Source organism: Saccopteryx leptura, chromosome 2 (assembly GCF_036850995.1).
Source record: "Saccopteryx leptura isolate mSacLep1 chromosome 2, mSacLep1_pri_phased_curated, whole genome shotgun sequence".
NCBI lineage: Eukaryota > Metazoa > Chordata > Mammalia > Chiroptera > Emballonuridae > Saccopteryx > Saccopteryx leptura.
In genome coordinates, this window is record NC_089504.1 from 79,293,155 (window position 1) to 79,313,819 (window position 20,665).

The 20,665-nt window shown below is 41.0% G+C and overlaps 1 protein-coding gene across 1 annotated transcript in view; it reads right to left on the reverse strand.

The window, feature by feature from the left end:
- Positions 1–7,908: 7,908 nt before the first annotated feature.
- SAXO1 (stabilizer of axonemal microtubules 1) overlaps positions 7,909–20,665 on the reverse strand; it is a 66,512-nt gene continuing 53,755 nt past the window's right edge. The window contains exon 4 of the mRNA XM_066363056.1: positions 7,909–8,912. Within this exon, the coding sequence (XP_066219153.1) occupies positions 7,909–8,912 (1,004 nt within the window). The remainder of the gene's footprint in view (positions 8,913–20,665) is intronic.

A 20,665-nucleotide genomic window follows, 5' to 3' on the forward strand; every position in this document is an offset into this window, starting at 1 on the left:
ATGCACACGCATGTGAGTATGTATACATATTCAGACTTCTCCTTATATTGGGGTCATAATACCTGAGCTGCTGTACTTTTAAGTTCTGCATGTGTTTTAATTGTGGGGGCCTCTAATCCCACTGCCAAGCTATCAGCTGTCACTTCTTTCTGTTCCAAATGTGTCTGCCTCTAGCAGCAGCCCCTCCTACTCTGCTCTGGGCTAGTAAACTAGATAATAGAGGTTCATTGGAACTCTGTGTTTTAAAAAAAAAGTGGGGGAAAGGGGCCAATATGCTGGGAGACAGCGCCAGGGTAGGGGGCGTGCACTGAGTAAAGTACCTAAGTTTCTATACATGAAATGCATGTCAATGACTTTGGCAACTAAAAGGCTGCTTATTTCCAGGTTCTTGCCTCGGTTTTGGACAGTTGAAGTTTCCAAATAACTGACCTTCGAAAATGGGAGGTGTTGCAATACTTAGCCAAGAAAGAGCCACTCCAAGTTGATAGTAAACCCCGAGCTCTGCTTAGAAACTCTAAAATGAAAAGCTCTGTTGTTATTTTGTAAGCCCAGAGAGTCTGCAGTCCAAAAAATTCTATTTCTTAGTTTCTAAGTCATTCACTGGCATAGATGTCAAATTGCAGTCATTTTTCAGGCATTTTGTCTGCCTGTAACCCTCAAGTAGCTGCTTGCCTGTTTAAAGGGTATTCGTAGGTCCCGTTTTACGCTCCTATAACATGGAATGGATGGGGAATTAGGACAATGCTTCCCCCTTGTCATTGAAAGAACAGCTTTGGCCCCAAGTAGATAGCCAGGGTGCATGTAGGCAGGCAGACAGCCTGGCTGACTGGTATGGGCAGTAAAATCCCAAAACAATCAGTATTAGATTCAATCACAGGAGGAAAAAGTTCCTGAATGCTTTTGGTTAGCATCAGGCTGGGTTTGTTACCACACTTAAGAGACTTGAGAAGGAAAAGCCATCAGGACTCCTCATGTTGGCGTTCAAGAATCCAAAGGCAGGGACTGGGACACCTGTGGCCCAGAAGTATGGCTTAAAGAGGATCCCAGCCTAGCTTGTCCTGATGCCTTTTCCAGAATCCAGAGCACATGTTTTGAAAGGGTCACAGACTCCTAGCCTCCCACTGCACCCTCAAAGTGAGGAGAAGCCAAGCACCTGCTAAGCCAGCCATGTGGAAATTCTGAGCCCACCCTGCCAAAAAAAAAAAAAACACCCCTGCCTGCCCTCCACCCCAGTGCTTATGCTCAGAAGGGCCTCTGTCTTCCCTCTTTGAGGCCTGCCGACTAGACATGGGCCCAGGTGATGGCAGGGCAGGCCTGAGCAGCAAGGGGGCCATTTAATCTGCAGTTGGGATACCCCCGCTTGCCCCACCCACTTCCTCTTCACAACTGCATAGCTGAAAAGCACTTTTAGAGGAAATGGATCCCTCAGTCCATCTTCAGGCCCTGAATCACAAGATTCCCAAAAAGGTCGATGCCTTTGGAAAGATTTTGCTGTGCTGATCCCACTGCCTTGAGCAGTTTGCTTTTCCCCTGCGTTAGAGGCAGAAGCATGGGGTAGGGAGGACAGTTATTCTAACCATGTATATTATTGCAAACACATTTAGAACAAAGGGACTACAGTGAAAAGGTATTTGGAGGACACTACATGAAAGCAACACCAGGACACAGAGCAAATGCTTGTGCCCCTAGTCACTCAGCACAGGTCCTGGCCAGGTGGCTGCTCTGATGTCAGAACTGGACTGTGGGCTCTGCTCAGTTGACCCTCAGTTGCCTCTCAGCCCACAGAACAGGGGTCAGGAACCTTTTTGGCTGAGATAGCCATGAACGCCATATATTTTAAAATGTAATTCCATGAGAGCCATACAACGACCCGTGTACGTTACACATTATCCAATAAAAATTTGGTGTTGTCCCGGAGGACAGCTGTGATTGGCTCCAGCCACCCGCAACCATGAACATGAGCAGCAGGAAATGAATGGATTGTAATACATGATAACGTTTTATATTTTTAACCTAATTTTTTTTTATTAAAGGTTTGTCTGCGAGCCAGATGCAGCCATCAAAAGAGCCACATGTGGCTAACAAGCCATAGGTTCCCAACCCCTGCCATAGAACCTCCTTCATGAAATCGCAGGTGATGTCTGAGAGGGATAGGAAGGAGGAGGGGTGGGGCAAGGGTGGAGGTGGGAGAGTTCTAGCTGATGCTTTCTTCACAGCCTTGGGGATGGCCTGGGGTTCAGAGGGGAATGGCCCAAATCAGGGACTTCCTCACCTGCACACACTGGTTGGCCTGGTACTTATTCTGCACTGTCCCGGTTTACCTTGCTGTCCAGTCAAAGGAAAAAGTCACCCTGCAGGTGTGCATTCCAGTTGAGAAGATGCTAAGGAAATCCCATTAGCACTGCATCACCTGCAACTGGCTCTATCCCAGGTCAAGAGGCAGGCTGCTTATTGTGCTTCCCACCTTCTTACCTCCTCACCTATACCATTACACTCTACTAAAGCACTAATTAAATAATAAAATGCCATAGTGTGATAGGAGGGTCATCCACGGCCAAGGGTTTTCAAGAAATTTGAAGACGACACGCGGTAGATGGTAGAATGATGACCGACAGGTGGAGAAGGGGAAGCCACAGTCTAGAATAAAACTACAGTAGGCACGCTGGAGCTGGTTGGGAGCAGGTCTGCACAGCAGAGCCCAGCAGGACTTCGGATTAGAAATACAGGTACCACAGAAACAGAGTGACAACAAATTAAAACCAATAAAAAAAAAAGTAACCTAAGGGGAAATGTAAATTTATCATATCCATTACTGTATATTTAAATGTAATTAGCGTCGGCCTGGCGTGCGGGGGACCCGGGTTTGACTCCCGGCCAGGGCACATAGGAGAAGCGCCCATTTGCTTCTCCACCCCCCCCTCCTTCCTCTCTGTCTCTCTCTTCCCCTCCCGCAGCCAAGGCTCCAATGGAGCAAAGATGGCCCGGGCGCTGGGGATGGCTCCTTGGCCTCTGCCCCAGGCGCTAGAGTGGCTCTGGTCGCCGCAGAGCAACGCCCCGGAGGGGCAGAGCATCGCCCCCTGGTGGGCAGAGCGTCGCCCCTGGTGGGCGTGCCGGGTGGATCCCGGTTGGGCGCATGCGGGAGTCTGTCTGACTGTCTCTCCCCGTTTCCAGCTTCAGAAAAATAAATAAATAAATAAATGTAATTATAAAAAAAGAACCAACAAAGTTTTTTGCTTATTCATTGATTTTCTTAATATGCAGAAATAGAAGAAGAAAGATTTAGGATATCTAGCAACCCTACAACAAATACCATCAAACCTGCTTGAGAACAGTGATTCACAGACTATGTTATTGGTTTGAAAAATAAATTGACTCTGATTTGTCTAGCTCACCACAGCCTTTGACTTGGACAAAGTTTAAAAACAAAGATAGAATTAAACTAAGTGATTTTTTAATAACAAAAATTGTAATTGTTCTAACTAAAAATAAGGTAATCAAAACCTATTACTGCAAAGGTCCATTTGTTGTTGGTTACCATGGAATTAGGATCTTCACACTTATTTTAAAACAGTGCTTTCTCTCCATAGCTAGAAACATTGACATACAAACAGGAGAATGGGCTTTAATGAGAGAAGCTCAATTGTGTCCTGAAATATGTATACCAGCTTTGAAAATCAGTATAAAACATTTATGCAGTTCTGCCTCCAAATTTCCACCCTTAAAAAGGATAGAAAATGTAATCTCTGATTCACCAAAAACAGAAACAAAATAAAGGTGTTTTGACTTAAAAAAAAAAAAAAAAAAAAAGGAAAGAAACAGAGTGACAAATGGTGCTAACAGCGGGGATTGCTACAAGAATTACTTACAGTGGGCCTTGCCTTCCCCACACTCCAGCCATTACCTGGCAGAAGATCTTAGAGCCAAGCCAAAATAAGGGATGCTCATCCTGAAAGACAATGACCCTTGTGAAAATACAAGGAATAGAATGGAGAATCCTTTAAACTGTTCTTGATGCTATTAGTTATACCTTCCCTGGCGGGCAAAATTGAGATGGGTTCCTGATCAACAGAAGGAGAATGATATGCAAGGGTCTTCAACCGTGCAGGTGGCCCCTCTGTAAGGGAACCAAGGAATAAGAACCTGCCCTGACCACCTATTCTGCTGACACAGGGGCTGCCCTAAGCATGTCATAGGCAGAGAGACACCATAGGGGGCGGAATCTCATTCCAGAAGATGCCCCTGCACACTGTATCCTAAGCCGCAAACCATGTCCAAGTAGCGCAGAGCTTCCACACCAACTAATCCCGCTATCTCCATCCGGCCCCTTGGCCTCACTTAGAAACCGCCTTCCTCTTACGGGATAGCTTGCCATTTGGGGGCTTTAACAGCCTTGTCTGTTTTCTTCTCCAGAACTTCAGCCACAGAACACACTAGATTCTGCACTGGATCCAGTTCCCTGCTTGGACACAAACCTTTCCCTTTCTAACCTGACCAGGCAGTGGCGCAGTGGATAGAGCGTGGGACTGGGTTGCTGAGGATCCAGGTTCAAGAACCCAAGGTTGCCAGCTTGAGCGTGGGCTCATCTGGTTTGAGCAAAAGCCCACCAGCTTGAACCCAAGGTCGCTGGCTCCAGCAAAGGGTTACTCAGTCTGCTGAAGGCCCGCAGTCAAGGCACATATGAGAAAGCAATCAATGAACAACTAAGTTGTTGCAACGCGCAATGAAAAACTAATGACTGATGCTTCTCATCTCTCTCTGTTCCTCTCCGTCTATCCCTTTCTCTGACTCACTCTCTCTCTGTAAAAAAGAAAAAAATAAAAAAAAAAACTTTCCCTTTCTATCCTGTTTTGGTCTCAAATTTTCTTTTAGAACATGCTTAAAACCTTTGGAACCCTGGTCGGTGATTAAGCTCCCACTTCATTCTCTCAAATGAAAACTATAAGGCATGTGTGCATATTTTTCAAGAGAAGGCAATTCGAAGTCTTTCATCATCAGAGTTTATGGAACAGGATCGTGTCTGATATGACAGCAGTAAGTACATGCATTTTAATACAGTAGACCTTTTTCCAACAAACTTATATCGCAGGCCTGTACACAGAATTGATTAACAAGCTGCTGCTGATGACAGGGCAGGGGAGGGCACCAAAGCCCCATCCACCCAACTCCTCTTTCATGACCCAGTTACCTCCTGCAATGACATTTCCAGGAAGAGCAGTTAGCACCCCAGCTCAGAACAATGAAAAAGTAAGTGAACTATATGAAATAAAAGGTAAATATGTTACTTTGTAAAATATAATAAAATACAAGCAGTTATCCTTGCCTGCATGCTTGTAAATACCAATAAAATCATGAGTAGATTCAACCAGGCAGAACTCAGCAACTACCTTCATCATCATCACCATCATCCTCTCCTACACTTAATGACAGCTAACCATGAGACAAGGCTAAGTATATCTCTACCATTTAGTCAAACCAACAAAACCATGCAGCCAGTATTGCTAGTGTCCATATGTTGAATAACTTGACCTAGATCTCATAGCTACTAGGTAGCAAGGGCCAAGATGCAATGCCCGGTCTGCCAGATGATCTCCTTGTATGCTCTTAGCCACTGTGTTCCATAGTCCCTATAATAATTACTTGTGTTCTTTTCCATATATTTTCTTAATTTTTTTTAACTTCTGTTAACCACTTTTATAATAATAAAGATATTTGGGACCGAAAAAGGAACAGCTCGTAGAGGGGAGAGCTGTTCCTTAAGTCCAGAAGTGGGCAGGCAGGGATGCCCCAGATAGCAAGCTCGTCTAGCCTGGATCACCATGGAGGTAACGCTGTACGTCACAAAAGAAGGGCTCCGAGGATATTCCTCACCGCAAGAGGGCTCAGCGCTCCTTAATCAGGCAGGTTCTCCATCCTTCTTCATCTTCTTGCCCTCCTACTCATCAGAAATGTTAGAAAAGCTTATTAGTCTTGATATAACCAAGTATTGTCATGTAACCATTCTGAAAAGGGAGAAGGAAGGGAGGAGTGTATGAGAACTAAAATTCCTAATTAACCAAAATAGACCATGACTAAATCGACAAGTCAATGGACAGCATTATTTAGGAATATGAAGGAAAATACTAACAGAAATAGATCAAATTAAGATTATTCTTTGGAGGAGTAATAACGGGTGAGACCAAGAGGCTGGGGCATGAGAGATTGCTGAATTTTTCATAAGCCTTTTAGCACTATTTGGCTTTTTAAATTAAGAGCAAATATTTTTTGATTTATAAAAAATGGTGAAACAAAATAATAAAACCTACCCTCCTTAGTGAACTCCTTTAACTCACTGGACTCCAGGAAAGACTTCAGACAGAAAAAACGTGGTTTGATGTGGCTTGTGGAGCCATGAGATCTGAGACACAGCAGACAGGTGGGGCCTGGTTTGTGGGAAGGGCACTGGATCTTGCGTCAGAAGACTTAGGTTTCGATGTTGGCCTTGGGCAATGTGTGTAGGCTCTCTGAGTCTCTCTACCCCAGAAGGGCAGGTATCTAGGCCCCACATAACAAAGAGGATTAAATTATGTAAATCCCAACCTAATGATACAAACTAACCTCATGGTGAGGCTACAGGTGAAGGGACCTGCCCAGTCTTGGCCAGGTAGGTGAGAGCTGTGGGAAGACTGAGCCCTGGATAGGAGATGCTGGTTTCTCACCCGTGAACCAGGCCCTGAGCCTAAGCTCAAGTCTCTAGACTGGAGCTGAAATTTTCCCTTCCCTCCACCATGTTCCCAAGTTCTTTGAGAACATGGAGTATATTTTAAGTTCTGTGGATTCAAGAGAGAGGTGGCATCCTGGTGGCACCTATGAGATACTCACCCAGATCATGAGTCCATCTGACCCGGCCTGGGCCTCTTGAACAAACTCCTTCCTTGATTCTTCTCAACTTAAAATAATCTCCAAATTACTTAGCCTTATAATCAAACTTGGTGAAACCTTAAGCCCCAAAGAGACACTTCTAGCCCTTTCTCCAAGGGAGGGTCCAGTTCACAACTAAGTCAAATTTTGTGACAGGTCTGGCCACAGTTAACATTTTCAGACAACTGGGTCCAGGCTTCCCAGGAACTGGCCCAGCATGGGATTTTTCCCAGGTCCTGAGCATTTAGAACTCACAGCCCAAGAGCAGGTTTCTGAATGCCTGGTTGCTAGGGTCCCTTTTTTCCCTCCCACCCTCTGGAATCAGAGCCTGCACTGGTTTAGGGGTGGAGGAGGTCTGAAGTCCTGGGGGACTGCTATCTCCTGTGGGACTGCTATCTCATCTAATCAGAAAGCACCATTCTAGCTGGTATGAGGTAGAAAGACACCCTGGGAAGCAGCCCTGGGAAGAAAGAACCCAAAACAAGACTCTAGATTGGGCCAAGGCACTCCCACCAGGACTGAGATGCAATAGGAACTTTAATCTGTTATTTCTCCAAAGGAACACAGCCTGTTCTTTGCATAGACAGCATGTGTGTGTGTGTGTGGGGGGGGGGGGGGTGGCGACACAGACCTGCAGATGTACTACCCCCAAAATAAAGTTCATTCTTTGGCACTTCATACTTGGCAAGGGTTAATCACAATGTTGATTCATATAATGATTAAATTAATAAAATACATCTGGTTCAGAGAAAACCTCATAGAGACCAGCTTTGATCTCCACAAGCACAAGGTAAGGGACCCAAGAGGGGAAGACAGCAGAGGCAGGGTCAGAAGAGTAATTAGCCAGTTACTAAACATTATTTTCCTTGAGTCAAGTGATTCTCATTTTATTCAAGTGTCCTGGAAATGATAAAGATTTTTTTTCATTTTGGGAAATTCTTTTCTCTCCAATGAATAACTTTTGTTTGCTTTTAAAAGTATTGTGCAATTTCTAAATAATTTTTTTAAAAATCAGGCTGACACTGCCAACTCTTGCTGGTTGAGTTTTTCCGAATCACCTACAGAAAGAGGGCTGTTCCTCCGAGAGCCTGTCTGGGAAACTGGTCTGTATATCCTGTGCCCCAAAGGATCTGTTTCTTCAAAGATGTAGCCAGGGGGCTCAGGGTATGAAGCCAGGCACCTACCCATTTCTTTGGGAGTAAAGCTGGTGGTATATGTGGTCTGGGCCTCTACAGGAATATTTCTTCGGGGACCAGACCAGGGGGGCTTACAGCTTGTGGTATTAATGAGTGGGTGGGGTACATAGTGGGCCCTGGTGGTGGTCAAGCAGTCCAAAGGCTCGGTGGGACGGGTCAGCTGGGGAATGGGCTTGACTGGCTCCATGCGCATGCTGGTCCACTGCTTGTAATCATCCTTGGTGGTGGTGGAGCTTTCGAAACGGCCACCCTTCTTGACACAAAGCACTGGTCGGCAGGACTGAGCTGGAGCACCCTTAGGGTACGTGTAATGAGACTGCACTGTTGTCAGAAGGTCCATCTTTTCTTCAGGAGGCATGTAGGGGGCAGGAGGTTTGGAGAACACCTGGGGCGTTGGCCAAGCTTGGTACTTATCTCGAAACTCAGTGATGTTAGAGAAAGGTGTGTCTAGCCCGCAGGACCTGCCTGGAGGTTTCAAGCTCTTGGCTGGCTCCCCCATCAGGCCCCGGTAGGACTGTTTGTGAGTGGTAAGGCTTTCAAAGGGGATTTCACAGGGTTTGAACTTCTCCACCTCATACACAAAGCGCTTCTCCACAGGGTGGGCCACATAGCTCATTTTGTAGTTAGTCAGATCCTCCAGGGGGATGTTACAGGCCTTGGTCATGACTGGGGGCTTACAGCTCATGGTGTTCACTAGGCCCTTCATAGTATAGTCATCCTGGTGCGTGGTTCTATTGTCAAACCTAGTCGATTCTGGCCGGTATTTGGGTTCTGGACGAAGTAGCTCTCGTCTTGCTTGGTTCCAGGGTAAATAATCAGCTGAAAATAAAGCAGAAGTGGTGTTTACTAAGAAATCAATTCACTCAACCTACATGTATTCCATGGGGTCTTAAAGCCATAAGCCAGTCTCCAGTGACATGTTCCTTGAGACAAAGGAAGAATAGAGTAGATATCTGCTATCATTTCAATCAAGGGCTTGCTATTTCAACTTTATGATATCTGAGAGTTCCTATGCAGAAGAGAAAATTTTAGAGGAGTCTTATCACACCCTATAATACTGCACACAGGGATATTAGAGGGTCCACAGCTGTGGGAAGGTCCAGGGAAACTATTCCACAGAGTTGCCTCACCACGACTTATCCTAATCCAAGAACAATTCCATTTTTCTGTGGGGAAGGTACCCTCTCTGAATGAGCAAAGAGTGACAGGGAAGGTGCGTGTGGAACAGTGAGACAGGGGGTTGACAACCCACCACTAATGGACTGTCAGCCAGTCCAAACAGGCTGGCCTGGTGTCCATGTGAAGATTTTTATTGTGTTCCTATAACTCTCATATATAATCTACATAAATCAAATATACTGCTACAAGGGAAGAAGGGCATTGTATTGGCTGGTGAGAGAGTAATAGCTGCTTCCTCTTGTATAGAGCTTATTATATGATAGGCGTATTCTAAATGTTTTCTGTGTTAACTCTTTTAATCTTAAAACAGCCCTAATAAGGTGAGTACCATCAATATGCTCATTTTACAAATGCAGAAACAGAGGCACAGAAAAATTAGAGAATTTACTCAAGGCCACATGGCTAGAAGTAGAAAATGGATGCAAATCCACATCCAGAATCCATGTTCTGACACACTCCACTATGTGGTTCTGATAATTAAGGAATACCGACCATGTGCCAACCAACTGTACTCAGGGTTTTTATACACAATTTTGTTTTATCTTTACAATAACCCTTTGTAATGGGTATGACTGTGTCCACTGTACAGATTCCCAAAAGCAAGGCTCAGAAAGACTGAGATACTTGCCCAAAAGTCACATGGCTAGAGAGTTACAAGTTGGAATTTAAACCACATAGTTGATTCAAAGGCCATGTTCTTCTGACAGCCTAAATCACAGAACTACTGCATTTCTAGATAGAATTAAGGTTAAAGAAAAAAAAAAAACACTTCTAACAAATAATCAGGAAAGATTTTCAGGATGAGGAGAATTTCAAAATGTTTGAAGGATAAAAAGAACTGCCCAGTTATATAAATATATATCCAGGGGATATCTGTTTAAAAGGAACTTCTACTATAAGACTACTGTCATTCTTTTCATAATACTTGGCTGAAATACAAGTCTTAAACTGCCTTCACTAAGCCCATCAATTACTAATGTAACCAAAATGAGATTTCTGATCAAGATAGTGATATAGATAAATGCTATGCTCACCTCCTTCCACAACTAATCAAAATTACAACTAAATTATAGAACAATAATCATTGAGATCCACCTGAAGACCAGCTTAACAGAAGTCCTATAAACTCAGACTATAAAGAAGCCACAAAGAGACTACAAGGAGGGGCAGAGACACGAAATAGGTTCCAAACCCACAGTGTGACACTTATTATGGGAGGAATATCTCGGCTTCACAGGTCCTCCCCTGAGTAGTAAGGGGTCCCAGCCCAGGGTTCCAGTGCTAGGGAGAGGAGTCCCCATAACATCTGACTGTAAAAACCAGCAGGATTGCATCCAAGTAAGATGTGAGGCTGTTGGAGACCCTTGAGAAGCCTGAGCACTGGCTCACAAATTTGTACATTCTGGGCTCCGACACAGAGGCAGCAGCTCAAACTGTGCCAGGAACATATGGGAAGTAACTAAATTGCCTCACTTTGAGGTAAGAACTGAAGGGGTAAGGAACTGGACAGCTCTCTCCAGATGGAAAAGCTTGAAGGCACCACTGTTCCTTTGTTGAGCATTCCTCCCATCCAGACAGAAGGCTCAGGAGGGCACCAAATCTGGCTAACAACATTTTCCCCACCCTGGTGATTCCCTGAGACCCTGCCCAACCCAACTATGTGCCCAACTAAACCTCTTCCAGTGGCTTTTGAACATAAGTGGCCTGGCTCAGTTCTTGCAGCTAACTTTCCTAAAATCTCTCAAAGGACCACATACACACAACCAGCAGCTGGCCTCAGCATGCCCTGTACCACTTACTAAATGGCCCCAAGTCCAGCATAATCAGCACCAGTCTCAACTTGCATTGTAACTTCCATCAGGTGGCACCTAGCCTGGCATAAACTGAGGCTGGTTTTGGCTTAGAACATAGCTTCAACTAAGGAGCCAAAAGTCCCACACAAGTGGCAGCTGGCTTCAGTTCACATCATGGTGCTCACCAAAATGTCCATAGCCCAGCACTAGTGGCAGATGGCCTCAGTTCACAGCATAGCCTCTCACAAGTGCCTCCAAGCCCAACCAAAGCAGCAACCAACCACAGATCATTTTGTAGTTCCCACTAAGTGGCACAAGTAGCAGCTATACTTGGCTTGTCCCAGAGTCCTTCCCAAAAAGCTAAAGACCCAACATACCTGGTGACTAGCCTCAGGCCACACCTAAACATCAACCAATAAACACCATAAATGACACTCGAAGGGCAGACTAGCCTGGCCCCAAAGCCCCACTGAAGTGACTCCCACTCTGTGGGATAAGTTCCTGCACAACTTCTCTTCCATATTCATGGTCAACCCTCACAGCTAATCAGCCTGAGGGTCAATCCTACCTACTAATGTGTCAAAAGCAATCAAGGCTCAGCTACAACAGGAGGGCAAACACAACCCACATAAGAAAAATCACCCCTAGACCATCACACTCAGGTGATCAAGGAGACTGAACGATTGAGCCAGTAGGACATCAACTACATAAGGCCACACTGTCAAGACTGGGAGATGTCACAGATCTACCTAACACATAGAAACACATACAGACAGTCAGCCAAAATGAGGTGACAAATAAACATATCCCAAGTGAAAGAATATTAAACTCCACACACGCAAAAAAAAATGAACTTAATGAAATAGAGATAAATAATGTACCAGATGCAGAGTTGAAAATACTGGTTATAAGGATGTGCAATCAACTCAAGGGAAGAGTAGATTAATTTACTGGGAAATTCAACAAAGAAAGAGAAACCATAAAAAAGGAACCAGTTTAAAATGAAGAATACAAGAACTGAAATGAAGAGTACACTAGAGGGAATCAACATCAGATTAGAAAAAGCAAAAGATCAAATCACTGATCTGGAAGACAAGGTAGCAAAAACATCTAATTAGAATAATATTAAAAAAAAGAATTTTTAAAAAAGAATAGTTTAAAGGACATCTGGGACAATATCAAGTGTGCCAATATTAGCATTATAGCAATAACAGAAGGAGAATAGAGCAAGGAATTGAAAACTTACTTGAAGAAATGATGGAAAACTTCCCTAACCTGGCAAAGAAAATAGACATACAAACCCAGGAATCATAGGGAGTCCCAAACAAGAGGAACCCAAAAGGGCCCTACACAAGATACATTATAATTAAAATGTCAAAGATTAAAGTCAAAGAGAGAATTTAAAAGCAGCAAGAGAAAGTCCATTACCTACAAGAAAGCTCCCATAAGACCGTTAGGTAATTTCTCAATGGAAACTGCACAGACTACAAGAAATTGGCACAAAATATTCAAAGTGATGAAAGGCAAAAACCTACAACCAAGATTACTCTACCCAGTAAGGCTATAACTTAGAATTGAAGAAGAGATAAAGAGTTTCCCAACGCTTAGTAAAAGCACTGGTTCAACAAACTATAAAGCTAGTACAAAGCTTAAAAGGCAAAAGTAAGAAGATCAAGTGTAATTATAACAATAAATTAAGGAGTTCACACAAACACAAAAGTAATGTAGAAAATGACAACAAAAACAAACATAAAGGGAGTAAAAATTGTAATGATTTTAGAATGTGTTCAAACTTAAGCAAACATAAACTCCAAATAGACTGCTATAAATATAGCTTGGTATATAGGAAGCACATAGTAACCACCAACCTCTACAAGAAATATATAAGAGATACACAAGGAATCAAAACACAATACTGCAGAAACTTCACAATACTGCAGAAACTTATCAACAAACAAGAGAGAAGAGCAAGAAAAGTAAGAAACAGATAAGAACTACAAAAGCAATCAGAAAAGAATACAATGGCAATAACTACATAGCTAGGAATAATTACTTTTAATGTAAATGAACTAAATGCTCCAATCAAAAAAACATAAGGTGGCTGATTGGATAAAAACACAAGACCCCTACATATGCTGCCTACAAGAAACTCACTTCAGATCAAAAGAAACACACAGACTAAAAATCAAGGAGTGGAAAAAAATATTTCATGAAAATGGAAATGAAAAAATGTTGGAGTAGTAATATATATAGGAGACAAAATAGACTTTAAAGTCAAGGCTATAATAAGAGATAAATAATATTTTATAATGATAAAAGGATCAATCCAACAAGAGGATATAAGTCTTATATACATCTAAGCACCCTACATAGGTGCACCCAAATATATAAAGCAAATATTTATGGACATAAAGGCTGAGATTGACAGTAAAACAATAATAGTAGGGGACTTTAACACCCCATTGACATCAATGGATACATGATCCAGAGAGAAAATTAACAAAGAAAGTGTGGCCTTAAGTGACACATTAGATCAGATGGATTTAATTGATACTTTTACAACATTTCATCCAAAAGTAGAATATGCATTCTTTTCAAGCGCACATAGAACATTTTCCCGGATAGACCACATATTAGGCCACAAAACAAGCCTCAATAATTTTTTCAAATCTAAATAAATCTAAGAAGATAAAAATTATATCAACCATCTTCTCCAATCACAATGGAACAAAACTAGAAATTAATGACAAGAAAAACAAACTGAAAATCACACAAACAGGTGGAGGTTGAATAACATGCTACTTAACAATGAGTGGGTTAAAAATGAGATCAAGGAATAAAGTGAAAGATAACTTGAAACAAATGAAAATGAAAATACAAAGCAACTCTAAGAGGGAAATTTATAGCAATACTAGCCTATTGCAAGTAACAAGAAAAATTTTAAATAAACAATCCAACCTTAGACCTAAAGGAACTAGAAAAGAAAAAAACAAAGCCCCCCAAAATAGAAGGAAATATTAAAGATCAGAGCTGAATTAAACAAAATAGAGTCTATAAAAACAACAAACAAGATCAATGAAACCAAAAGCTCATTCTCTGAAAAGACTTTAAAAATTGATAAAACTTTAGCCAGATTCAAGGAAAAAAGAGCCCAAATAAATCAGAAATTAAAAAGAAGTGACAACTGACACCATAAAAATGCAAAGGATTATGAGAAAATACGACAAACAATTATATGCCAACAAATTGGACAAATCAGAAGAAATGGATAAATTCCTAGAAACATATACTCTTCCAACACTTAATCAGGAAGAAACAAAACATGAACAGCTTGATGACTACTAACAGAAATATAACAGTAATCAAACAAACTCCCAGCAAACAAAAGCCCTGGACCAGATCATTTCACAGGTGAATTTTACCAAACATTCAAGGAAGAATTAATACCTATCCTTCTCAAAATATTACAAAAAAATAAAATAGAAGGGTAGGCTCCCAGACTCATTTTATGAGGCTAGCATTACCTGACAAACACATTAAAAAAAAAAACTTTTAAGGCCAACATCCCTGATAAACATACATGCAAAAATCCTCACCAAATAGTAAACTAAATTCAACAACATATTAAAAACCTCATATACCATGAACAGGTGGGATTTATTCTTGGGAATCAAGGTTAGTTCAATATCTATAAATCAGTTAACAATATACCACATAAAAAATGAAGGATAAAAACAATATATTAAATTAAAATTAAAATTAAAATAATAAAGTAGCCTGACCAGTGGTATAGTGCAGTGGATAGAGTGTTACCTGGGATGATGAGGTCCCAGGTTCAAAACTCAAGGTTGCAGGCTTGAGTGTGGGATCATGATCCCATGGTTTCTGGCTTGAGCAAGGAATCACTGGCTCAGCTGGATCCTTCTCTCTCTCTCTCTCTCTCTCTCTCTCTCTCTCTTTCTCTATCTCTCTCTGTCTCTCTCTCTCTGTCTCTCTCTGTCTCTGTCCACCTCCTACAGCCATGGCTCGAATGTTTTGAGCAAGTTGGCCCTGGGTGCTGAGGATGGCTCCACGGCCTCACCTGAGGTGCAAAAATAGTTCTGTTGCCAAGCAACAAGCAACAGAGCAGTGGCCCCAGATGGGCAGAGCATCACCCAGTAGGGGACTTGCCAGGTGGATCACAGTCAGGGCGCATGTAGAAGTCTGTCTCTCTGCCTCCCCACCTCTCACTTTAATAGAAAAAAAAAAAAGAAATTTTTCATTTGTGGACAAGTCCTGTGTGGATATATGTCTTCATTTCTTTTAGGTAGATACTGAGAAGTAGAATTGCTAGATTATATGGTAAAACTATGTTTAACTTTTATAGATACTGCAAACTTTTCCAAGGTCGGTATGACATTTTACATTCCCACCAGCAATATATGAAGATTCTCATTTCTCAACATCCTCACCAACACTTATAGGGTTTTTTTTAATACAGACCTTCTAGTGCAGGGGTCCCCAAACTACGGCCCGCAGGCCACATGTGGCCCCCTGAGGCCATTTATCTGGCCCCCGCTGCACTTCCGGAAGGGGCACCTCTTTCATTGGTGGTCAGTGAGAGGAGCACATTGACCATCTCATTAGCCAAAAGCAGGCCCATAGTTCCCATTGAAATACTGGTCAGTTTGTTGATTTAAATTTACTTGTTCTTTATTTTAAATATTGTATTTGTTCCTGTTTTGTTTTTTTACTTTAAAATAAGATATGTGCAGTGTGCATAGGGATTTGTTCATAGTTTTTTTTATAGTCCAGCCCTCCAATGGTCTGACAGTGAACTGGCCCCTGTGTAAAAAGTTTGGGGACCCCTGTTCTAGTGGGTATTTAATGGTATCTCATTGTAGCTTAATTTACATTTTCTTATAACTAATAATGTTGAGTATCTCTGGATGTGTTTATTAACCACTCACATTTCTTTTTTATAACATATTAAAATTATTTGCCCATTTCTTAATTAAGTTGTTTGTCTTATTGAGTTATAATAGTTAATTGCATATTCTGGATACAATTCCTATACCAGGTATGTGCTTTTCTTCCCTCCAGTCTGTCTCTTATCTTCTCATTTTCTTACTGGTGTCTTAGTACACCAAGCTTCCAAATTTTTATGAAGTCCAATGTTTCCCTTTTTAAACAAAAAGGTTTATAGTTTTCGTTCTTAAATTTATTCTTTTTGAGTTAATTTTTAGTATGATGTAAGGTAAAATTCTAACTTCATCATTTTGCAATGTGGATAGCCAATTGTCCCAGCATCATTTGTCAAAAAGATAATTTTTTATCTATTCTCATTCATTTTAATTTAATATATAAAATTTAGGATCACCTTGCCAACTTAGGCAAAAAAAGGCTAATGAGATTTTGATAGGAATAGCAAATCTATAGATGAATTTGGAGAAACACCATCTTAACTATATTGACTCTTTTCAATTCATGAGCATGAAATGTCTCACAGTCTGCTTAGATATTAATTTCTCTCAGCATTCTTCTATAGTTTTCAGTATACAAGTCTTGCACTTGAAAAAATGATCCCAACTACTTTTTTCATTTTGAAGTTATTGTGGAGAGATCTGTTTTCTTAACTTCATTTTCCGATGGTCAATGGTAATATATAGAAATGCAATTTTTTTTACATATTTTTCTTCAATACTGATACTTTACTGAATTCATGTATTATAGCTCTCGTGGTTTGAATGTGTGTGTGTACTCCTTAGTTCTCTCTGCATACAGGATTATGTTGTCTGAAGATAAAGACAGTTTTGCTTCTTCCTTTCTAATCTAGATGCATTTGTTTGTTTCCTTGCTTGTTCTTTTTGCACCATTGTACTGGAAGTTCTAGCCAGTACAATGCTGAATGGAAGTAGTAACAGGGGACATGCTGCTCTTATTCCCAATCTCAGAGAAGAAGGTATTTAGTCTTTCCACATTAAGTATGATATTAGCTACAGGGTTTTTTGTGGGTACCCTTTATCAAGCTAAGTTTCCTCCTACTTCTAGCTTGTTGAGAGCTTTTATACATATCAGACCTTGTCAAATGCTTTCTGTGTCTATCAGTCATGCAGTTTTATCTTTTCCTTTCTTAATGTGGCATATTCTATTAATTGATTTTCTAATGTTAAACCAACTTTACATTCCTGATATAAATCTCAGTTTTATAAATATTGGTTCTTTAATTATCTTGTAAGTTAATTAAGAGAAAAAATATACACGTTCCTACATAATTACCTTTACCAGTATTCTTTATTTCTTTGTGCAGATTTGTGTCACCATTTAATATGATTTTATTTCAGCCTGAAGGATTTCCTTTAGATTTTTTTTTTTTTTCGTTTTTTTGTTTTTGTTTTTTTCAAGGTAAGTTGGCTCGCTAGAATTTCTCCCACTCTTTATCTGGGAATATTTTTCCCCCATCACTTTTGAAGCATAATCTTTTACAAGATCTATAATTCTTGGTGGACAGTTCTTTTCCTCTGAGTACTTTGAATATTATTCCTTCAGTCCTTCATTTTCTCTGATAAGAACTTAGTTATTGTTGTTTCCCTGTATTTGATAAACTTTCTCTTTTGTTTCATTCTAAAACTTTGGTTTTCTACAGTTTGACTATTATGTGACTAGGTTTGGACCTCTTTGTGTTTATTCTATTTCTACTGTGCTTATTGGATATGTAGATTAGTATTATTCATGAAATTTGGATAGTTTTAGTAATTAAATATCTTACTGTCCTTTCTTTCTCCTGGGGTTTTTTAGTACATTGGTACTGGTAATGGTTTCCCACAAGTCTCTAAGTTTGTGTTCATTTTAATGTTTTCCTGTTCTTCAGATTAGATATTTTTTTAATTTTTTAAGTTTTTTTTTTTTTCAGAGAGAAGGAAGAGAGAGAGAAGGAGGAAGAGTGAGAAAGAGGGGGGAGAAGTGGGAAGCATCGATTCATAGTAGTTGCTTTCTGTATGTGCCTTGACCGGGCAAGTCCAGGGATTCAAAATGGCAACCTCAGTGTTCCAGGTCAACGTTTTATCCACTGTGCCCCACAGGTCAGGCCCAGATTGAATAATATTTATTGATCTAGTTCCATTTTCACTGATTCTTTCTTCCACCAACTCAAATCTGGTGTTAAGCCCCTCTAATTAATTTTATTTTGCTTATTGTCCATTTTACCCCAGAGTATTCATTTGATTTTTTTATGATTCCCCTTTTGCAGTATTCTCTGTTTTACAGATAATGTTATCTCTCTTTTATTTCTTTAAACATGGTTTCCTATTGTTCTTTGAACATATTTATAATAGCTACTTGAAATGTTTCCCTGCTAGGTTTAACATCTTGGTCCTTTCAGGGATAGTTTCAATTAACTGCCTTTATTTCCATCCCATTCACAGATTACACTTCCCTGTTTTTTCATGCCTCATAACTTTTTGTTAAAAACTTAATGCTTTTGATAATTAGCTGCAGCAACTCTGGATTCTGATCTCCCACTAGGAGTAGTTTTTGCTCTTTGTTTAGTGATTTGCCTGCACTAATTCTAGAGTTTTATCTCCCCTGCAATACATGGCAACTGATATTTTTGCTGTTTGCTTTTTTTTTTATTGTTTTTATTATTAAGCCTAAATTTCTACAAGTCACCCTGTGTTAGCATAGTTTAGTTTATCACAAGTTATGCTTAAGCACCTTAAACCAGTAAGACATTCACCCTTTGCTAATGGACCTGTGTGTGGGTTGGGGAACATAGTCAAAGATTGGGCAACTTTACAAGTCTGTCCTGGCTTTTATTTTCTACTGGGCTTTCTCATGTCTCCTCTGCACCTGCACTTCGTACTATATTCGGCCAGGGAAGATAACGACACAACTAGGCTCTGTCTCTGATATCTCTTCAGCCTGTACACTGTACCTTGCCCATATGCACAGTCTTCTACCACCAGGAATATGTATGAGTTTATTAAGATCCACTGTGACTTTCTTGTTCTCTGGATCTTCTTGTTAAATTTCTGGCTGGTCTGTTGGTCTGTTGCTTGCCCCAATTAGAACTGCAACCTCAGACAAGCTGCCGAAGTTGTCTTCCCTAATATTTTACCATTGAGATTGCTACTGATTTTATTAAACCACCTTAGTATGCACTCCAAATCCAGTCAGCCTCCACTGGCAGCAGAGTCGCTGGTTTCCACAGCCTGGCCTGCCCAGATGGAACCGGCAGGGGGAGGGGGGTGATGGAAGCCCCCCAATAAAACAGCACAAATTCCCGCTGTCCATAACCATGGTTTAGTAGTGTTTCTTGAATAAAGGCTTCTCAGTTTTACTGTATGCCTTTGATTTCCTGAGCCCTAAAACGGTTGATTTTTACTATTTTGTCCAGTTTTATTGTTGCTTTTGGGACAGAAGATTTGCCAAGCTCCTCACGCCACCACTCTGAAAGTCCTGACATCCCCATCCCCCCAGACACACTCTTGAGTTTATTTTAGGCTAATAATACTACCAACTATTTATTTTAAATTGGCTTCATTTTAATTGAAAATCTAATCTTTCTCCAAGAGCCATTAATGGCTCTATCAGCATCTTGAAAGCATTAAGGGGCCTGAGAGGGAACCATCTTACTGAATATAAACCACATGTTTCCCGTCAGAACTCAGGCCTCCCTGAAATGGGGATGTCTACCTGTAGATGCCTACACTGCCTCGAGGTCCATGGGGGCGGGAGGACAGGGCTTTTCTGGCCTCCTATGATGGATGAAGTGATAAGAAAACAGGTTCCTGAGCTGAACGTTGCCTCATGTGATTTCTGATACTCAACAATACAGTTGAAACCACATTATTATCCAACCTTCTAACTTCCTCCACCCAGCATATATTATTTAAAAAGAAAAAGAAAAGAAAAGGCCTCCACAAGACCCTGAAAACCTCAGAATTCCACACAACAAACTATTCTTAAGAATGAAAACCATCAGTAAAGCCCTTCAGGGCCAGGGTGTCATGTGGGTAATTGGCAAGAACTTCTTTAAAAGGATTCCATTCAATAATGTGTCTTTAAAAAAAAAAAAAAAAAAAAAACTTAGCTAAACCTAAAGCTGAGCATCAAGTAATTACACTCTCAATCTTTCCAATTGCACAGTGTTTTGAAAATGTCAAAATTACAACCAAATGCTGCTGGGAGCATATTTTACTGGTGGTTTTCTGGACCCTAGAAGAGGTGCTGCCATAAGTGTGGAAAGGGAAAAGTTTGCATGTTTTTTTCTGTAGAACCATAGTGTTGGTCAAATAAGTTTTTAAATATAAAATATATGTTTGCTCGCTTTGGGGGACAGGCTGTAAGCAGACAGGGTTGTTATAGCCTAAGGCTTAGTTTTAAGACTAAGCCTTTCCCACCCTAAGTGACTTTGTATCAGAGATTTCCTTTTTTGTATATTGGTTTGGATTTCTACACTATAAAATGGGGCAGACTGGGAGCTTGCTCTCTCTTGGTTCCTGAGATTAGCATTCGAGAGGAGAGCAGAGAAAGGCCACATGGAGGAGAGGAGAAGCAGCCATAATGGTGGAGTGTTGAAGGAGAAGCCAGTTTGTGCAGCGTTTGTGCAGAGAGAAGGAG